At 46.6% G+C, this 7667-nt stretch overlaps 1 protein-coding gene across 1 annotated transcript in view; it reads right to left on the bottom strand.

Annotated features, from left to right (window-relative positions):
* Positions 1-2403: 2403 nt before the first annotated feature.
* Positions 2404-7667, bottom strand: part of PHF19 (PHD finger protein 19) — a 30940-nt gene continuing 25676 nt past the window's right edge. The window contains exons 12-14 of the mRNA XM_083161338.1: positions 7335-7420; positions 6026-6121; positions 2404-5815 (exon numbers count right to left, since the gene is read on the bottom strand). Coding sequence (XP_083017464.1) covers positions 5458-5815; positions 6026-6121; positions 7335-7420 — 540 coding nt within the window. The 3' untranslated portion in view covers positions 2404-5457. The remainder of the gene's footprint in view (positions 5816-6025; positions 6122-7334; positions 7421-7667) is intronic.

Raw genomic sequence — 7667 nt, 5'->3', positions numbered from 1 at the left:
GTCATGGTGGGGTGGACTTCCACACTCTGAAGCAGATACCTGGTCAGGGCAAGATGGACTTTCACATTCAGAAGCAGGTACTTGGCCATACAGGTGAAACGTGCGTTGGTCAGGGCGAGATGGATTTCCACAGTCAGAGGAACAGATATTTGACATATACAGGTGAAACGTGCGTTGGTCAGGGTGAGACGAACTTCCCATCTCAGAAGCACAAATATTTGGCATATACAGGTGCTCGCATAAGGAAATAAACTGCGGCAGCTAATGGTAGATGCGTCAGACTCGGGATCAAACCAACTATGTGCACTGAGTATGGCAGAACACTTATATCCATACTATTATTCTAGTTCTGACAGCAAAGCAAAACAACCAATGAGGAGCGTTTCGAAAAAAACAATACTCATAATAACCAGATTCTTCAAAGCAATACCATACATGTAATAATTGTCTTCTGCAGCTCAACATGTTGAGTGAAGTCCCTTAGTGGTTCTACCTGCTGGGAGGTGGTGTGCTGAGCGGCATCCCTCAGTGGCTCCATCTGCTGGCAGTTACATGCTGAGCAACACCCTCGACCAGCCCCTAGATGCTGCCAGGTTGGGAATACAAAATTAGGTTAAAAGCGATTAACGCTTTCTTCTGCCAGAGATCTTAAACCAAAAATACAAAACTAAAAAAAGTTTCTGTAGCAGCGAAGTCCAACCGTTCACACTTTCCAGACTAATCTACTGACGCACAAGAATTTCTCTTGTGCGCAGTAAAATTAGGAGACCAGACACTTGATTGATGCCGGGCAGTCTTTGACATGGCAAATATTTCTTTTCAGTCTCAGATATAGGCACAATTTATATGTAACAACTAAAAGATATAAAAATTAATGCACATAAGTCCTTTTATTCACTTTCATACAAAGCACCTCCCCCACCTGCAAATCACACCCTAGGCAAGACTGGGCCTTTGTTTCCCGTACAAGAAAGAAGGCATTAGGTGGAGATTAACAGTGGCTACAACAAAATGGAGGCACATTGGTTCAAACAGTAACAATGTGCCAGCTACAAGATACCGGCTGTCAATGCTTGTAAAAGGCAATTCTGGTAAAAGAAATATAGTTAGAAATCTTTATGTCAGTTATAACTTTACATTATATTAAGTACAATAGATTTTACACAGACCATTTCCGGCAAACCTAATAAGCAGTTTATATATATATATCTGATAATAAGCAGCTCATATATACTATGTCAGTAAACAGGTGTGGCTTTCCTCATTATGAAAGTGCCCCAGGTATAAAAATAAGTGCTTTAAGGAGTGACTTTGCATCAATACCATAAGGAGATATTTCATTTCTTCACAAATAACGATGATAATTGTCTACAGCTGCAAACCTGCATAAACCGGGGTCTATGACAGGGGAACTGCGCCACCTACAGGTAGGAAAATGGAGCAGCAAAAATGTACCTGTGGCTTTTGGATGTAATTCGGTAGCCCCTCCAAGCACCCCCAATTCCTCGTACCCTCTTTCCGTTCAGTTTTGTCCATTGTTGGACCAAGATCAATATGTGTGGACCCATGAATAATCTACCATTGCACTATACAGTTAAAAAAAAATGGTATTAAATCTAAAAAAGGCCTCATAAGGCTCCTATGCTGGTCTTTGCTAGTGGAATTCTGTAAAAATAAATGTTTTTGTTGTTCAGTATTCATCTCCTGAATGGCTGCACGTTCCCAGCTTTGTTATGGTGGGGATAGACCATGCAACAGACTGAAATGTAAGCAGCAAAAGGAGCAAGGTCCTTTCACAGTACATCGCGGCAATGCTCCTTGGTACTTGTGTATTATCACGGCGCCAATCGCATCAGATACCACTAATTAAGGTATGCGATGGGACCCGATTTGAGCCTTTCCCCGGGCTGAGTGTACAATTTTAATATCGCGTAGCATCGCATGCCATTATAATGGCATGCAATGTGACGCAATTTGGGATAATTCCCATGTTAAATGCCCACCCAGACCCGATTTTTTATTGTATCCCCACCCTGATGGGTAATGACTATGTTAAATGCCACCCCATTGTTAACGCCACCCCACTATCAACGCCAACCCGAAGAGTGGCGAGCAGCGGCGGTACGCGTCCTCCGACCTTTTCATACCCCCACTATCCACGCCAGCGTGGAGTTGATTTTATATAGTGTGGCGAGCGGATGCGCATTACTTCACAAGTATTACGCATCCCCTCGCCACGCTTCGGGCTCGGTGGCTCGCTGCGCTCACCACACTGTATAAAATCCACTCCACGCCGACGCGGATAGTGGGGGTATGAAAAGGTCGGAGGACGCGTACTGCCGCCCCACGCGGGCTCGCTGCGCTCGCCACACTTCGGGTTGGCGTTGAAAGTGGGGTGGCGTTAACAATGGGGGGGCATTTAACATAGTCATTACCCATGAGGGTGGGTGAACAATGTAAAATCGGGTCTGGGGGGGCATTTAACATAGGAATCAGGCATCTGGGTGCCTGTACAATTAAAAATCGGGTACAATCGCGTTGCATCGGTACAATGCCCTGCGATGGAAATCGGGGGCGCCGTGATAATACACAAGTACCTGCTCCTTTTACATGGTCTGCTAGGGTAGGTTGGCACAGACGCACTCCATCTACATCAACCCCTTCTGTCCTCAGATTGGCCTTGCTGGCTAAAAGCCACCTTATTGCCTGAAACTCCCCGCCCACTCCCCCTCCCTTTTGCGCTTTAAAGTGCATGGAGCAAAATCCCCACAGATCCAGTTACATGTGCAGTGACTCTGCTCTGAAAAACCGAATATATTATTCAGTACAGCCCTGTTTCTGGAATCTGACCCCTGCTTCTGGACTCGCTCTGACCTCTGCCTGCAAGGGTCGTTTGCATAGAGTAGCATCTATACTTGGATGACAGCCAATCTGACCTCCGCTCTGCCCCCGGACCTATATCACTGGGGCAATTAATTTGCATCCGTGTGCAAGGATCCAAAACTGTTGCAGCAGCAGAATTCTATATTGAGACACCCACTGGCCTCCTCCAAGATCAGCTGCCTGTGCCTAAGACCTGGGCGCAAACATACATTCAACTGCTATACCATTCTATCATTCTGATTGGCTACAGCTCGGTATGATCCAGTGGATTATTTTATATCTAATTGCCACAGACCGCTCTAACCCCTTCTTGGTGAATAGGTCACCCCTTGCAGTTCAGCCCCATGAGCGAGGCAGCTGTAAAAGTTTCTAGACAAACAGAACTAGGTATCTGGCTCAGTGCAGGGAAAAAACACGAGGACAGACCACCATTTGCCTACAATACTTGCACTGACCATTGGGGGCAGGTGGCCTCATATAAAACTTGTCATGCTCACTAATAAAGCATATGGTTCGTGTGGGGAATAGGACCCACACCTTGGGCCTAATTTATATTTGTATGGAGTGGCCTGAAGCCTCTTGGCTGCGAAACTACTTACAGGGTGACCATGTTTCAGGTAACTGCCCCTGAGGCCAGCCCCACCAACATCCGGGCACATCAACATTGAGTCAACACCTTGTCCTTGCTTAGGCTGCATTTTTCACAATGCAAGTGCAGTATAAGGGATTGTGCACATGCTGATTGCAGAAGATCATCAAATAGCAATTTTGGTAATCGGAGATCCTTACGGAATCAGCAGCTCCATAGCCTAGCACATTTAGTGCTTTGCCAGGATGCTGTAAATGATTGCATGTGTCTATAATTAATTGTTACTATGAGTTACAGCGCACTTACGAGTAATGTCATTTATATGTGCCTGCAAATAAACTATTTCATTTTTTGGGTGGAATTACTGGGGGTTATTCAGATTGAATCGGTCCCCAGTGTGAATTGCGACTGCGCACAGATTTTTATTCGCATGTGCAGCCACTGTGTGTGTGCGAGTGCCTACACTCACACACAGAAGTCCGGACGAAGGTCGTATAGAGGGGCATGGGGCGACGGGCAATTCGCATAGGAGAACGCCCAGCCTTGCGAGTCAACCAGAATAAGGGCCAGTGCCCGGCTATAAAAGAGTAATTCTTTAATCTTTAGATTGGCCTCATCTTTCAGCTCCGTTGGGGATGCAGGCCTCACCTTGATGGAACAGGGGAGGGACAGGGCGTGGAAAGTTACAGTACGGTAAGGGTGTGTGTGTAATTGCGAACAGAATCAGGAGGTGGAGACTTGCAGGTGCCTGGGCTGGTGCTAATACTGTACACACTGCTTCTGATTGGATGGCTGGTGGATTCTCCTCTGTAATGTGCCACTCGGGGAGCAAATGGAGGAGTCTAGTAAAGAATCTCAACGGGCATATAATTCAGTGAGACAAGAAAAACGTGCGCAGGTCACTGTGAAATGGCCACTTTTTTTTTTTAACTGTTAGGGGCATACCCAATTATCTGCCATGTGATTAAAGGCACCGTTACTTACCCTAGCCCAACATTTCTCATTTTCCTGTGCACCCTTACGGAAGGATGAGAGGTCAAATGTGTGAAGTCGCCAGGTGCCGCAGTAAGCAGAGTCCCCATTGACGTTCCGACAGTGCAGTGCAAGTAACCAATTGCAACATTTAAATAAACGGTTTTCTCAATTTCGTCTTCATGCAACTCCTGCGGCTTTTGGGAAGCCGTCAGCAAAATGCAGGAGCGAAAAATATAAGAAATATTCGGAATAGGCAGCAAGAACAATGTATAATTCCTTAAAAATAATATAAAAAAATACATTAATTAGAGGAATATAGATCTATGGAATATATTGCAGGACTAGGTTATTCGTAACATGGAAAAAAATGCTGGAACAGATGCTTAAGTTAAGCGCGGCCTTTAGCAAGGATGCACTAGGACCTGCCATAGCCCCACTGATCTGTGGGCGAAAGATATTAACACCCGATCTTATTGGTGAATGGATTCTGACGGGCCACATGTGTAAGGCCTAGCAAACCTAATCTATTATATTTTATAAACACAGCTGGCAATCTGCACTGCCCGCCCACTTCTGTCATGGAGTCCTACAGGGCTGTATACTAATCCTGTTGCCCTTCTCTAGGGTCCGCCTCGCTTTTTCCTCTGCACTGACCTCTAATGTTTACAAACCTCCCCAGTGAAACGCGTGTGGTCGCCACCACATGACGGAGTTTATAAGGGGTGCAGTGAGGTGTTTGGCTCTAAAGACTTTGCCGCTCGCTTCAGTGCGTGCATTGCAAACAAACGTCAGTAAAACCGTCATTAATAAATCCCAAAAAAGGCCAATCGGCATTTGTACCCTGTATAAGTGCTTTCTTCATATTTGCAGCAATAATTCACTAAAAAGTGTCTGAAGTAACTCATTGAGACCCTCATTACCTACCATACAACCTCCCCAAGGTCCTCAGAGGACCTTCCTTTGGTTATTACTAAATATGCACAATATATTCTTCTAGTTATTATTTTAGGTCAATATGGCGTTGTTCCGTCCCACTCCACCAGGTATTGGACTTTGCCCTCGGGGGTGACTCTCCGCGCCAGCACCTGGTATTTTTCGCCGCACGCCAACCTTCCCGCAGCGCCAAAGTAATTTGTGATGGAAGTTTTGAGGTGAGGCAGCGACCGGTCGTCCTCACTGATGCTTTCGGTTAGGGTTAGGGCGTGACAGTCTATACCATTGTCAGGGAAATCCGAGGACCGGGTGTACTCCAAGGCTTCAGCCCCACAGCCATTGGCTTGGTCTGAGAGATCCACAGTCCGTCTCTTGGACTCGAAGGAAGTGTGCAGCTTTGAGGTCAGCTTCCTCTTCCTGCTCCCTACATGACCTCTAGAAGGAGAAGAAAAGGCTTTATTATATAAGAACCAGGCCCTACCTGTATATAGTCCCAACCAGAACATGCACATGGCGTCCATACGCTCAGTGTTTCTGCCAGGCAATCAAACCTAAGGCAGCAGATCCATGATCAAGAGGAGGATCTGCTCAGGATAGTTCCACACTCCATACGCCTACAGATTCAGAAGGGCGCCCCCTGCTTACCGCGACTCGTAAGACAGGCTGGTGGAGGCGGAGCCTGAGGTGCTGGCCGCATCGTTGGAATCCAGGTCAGATGTGAAGTTCTGTCCAGAACTGGCACTGAAAGACAATGACAGAATACTCTACATAAAGGGATGGGGGAAACGTTGGCCGTTCAGCTGTTTTTGAACTATGCATCCCAGTATGCCCTGCTCACTATGGAAACCTGTTTAATATAAGGCATAATGGGACAGATGTACTAACCCCTCCTTAGCGCTTCTCAAATAATGGGTCCCGCTTCTCCTGCATAACGAGGAGAAGCAGGCACCCGTTATTTGCTAATGTATTAACCCCCTGCAAGCCGATAAGGAGACCCGTTATGCCCAGCATTAATGGCTCTCCTTTTCGGCTCCCCCGGCGGCCTGCGCATGCGCAATGTGCTTTCCTCCCCCCTGCCGTCTGTCCGGGCATGCGTGAGATCTCGCTAAAACCGCGAGATCTCCAGCGCAGCCCGAGCCAGAAGCAGAACTAGTGTTGTCCCCACAGTGGGGGATAGGACAACGCTAGCCCTGAGCTGGTGAAGTGGATGGGGCAAATTAACGCCTGGGCGGCTGTTAATACATCGCCCCGGCCGCTAAACACTGGGGGGGATTGCAGGGGACAGCCCCGGTGCGCTAATAATACATTAGGGAAATCGTAATCCCCCCAGTTAACCAGCATTAAGTGCATTTCTGCACTTAACGCTGGTTCACACATCTGCCCCAATGTCACCTACTGCGCGAAATTATCACAGAGACGATTTCTGAAGCCTGTACAACAACGCTCAGCCTGCTGCATTTACATAGACTTCTACCATCCATATAAATGTCAGAAGTGAGTGCAATTTAGAAGGCAGCACGGTGGCGCAATGGTAAGCTTTGCTGCCTCACCGAAGTCACGGGTTAGAGCCCAGCCAGTGATGTATATGTGTGTGGATTAATGATCTCCCCTTGTTTTGGGTGTCCTCTGGCAGTTCCCACAATCTACAAACATACTGCTAGGACAGCAATGGTCCCTCTGCGTGTACATGTGACAGGGAATGTGACTGTGTGTACATGTGACAGGTAATATAGAGTGTAAGCTCCACTGGTTCAGGGACTGATGTGAATGACAGAAATGGTCTCTGTAAAGCGCTGCAGAATATGTGTGCGCTATATAAAGCACCGGTGATAGATAAATATATGAAAGATATCGTTCTGAGCGATGAACTTTAGAGCTCAAGTCGATGTTGTTCGCGTAGAAGCTCAATGCCTGTACTTTTAGGTTATAGATTATATATATATATATATTATACCTTTTCAGACTTTGAATCTCATCCAGGGTAAAATCAAAGATGCTGGCCAGGTGATGATTTGTGCTCCATGCAGACGTAAAATCACTCTGCAATGTATAAGTGAGTGAGGTTAGTGCGGAGATCCCAGCACCAGCGATACAGCCGGCTGCATGTAAATAATAATAGATACTCTACTACAGGCTGTTGTGGCATCACCGAAGCAAGGCAAACACAACAGCAATGCTGTGATAATCTGCAGCAGACTCTTGGTAATATCTCCCGTGCATTGCAGTAACCTGTACATAGACAGGACTCACGGATACATAGAGGGGAGCAAATTGTACATGGGAATGA

Source organism: Crinia signifera, chromosome 9 (assembly GCF_055691185.1).
Source record: "Crinia signifera chromosome 9, ASM5569118v1, whole genome shotgun sequence".
Taxonomy (NCBI): Eukaryota; Metazoa; Chordata; class Amphibia; order Anura; family Myobatrachidae; genus Crinia; species Crinia signifera.
This window is presented reverse-complemented; position numbering and strand designations above follow the sequence as displayed.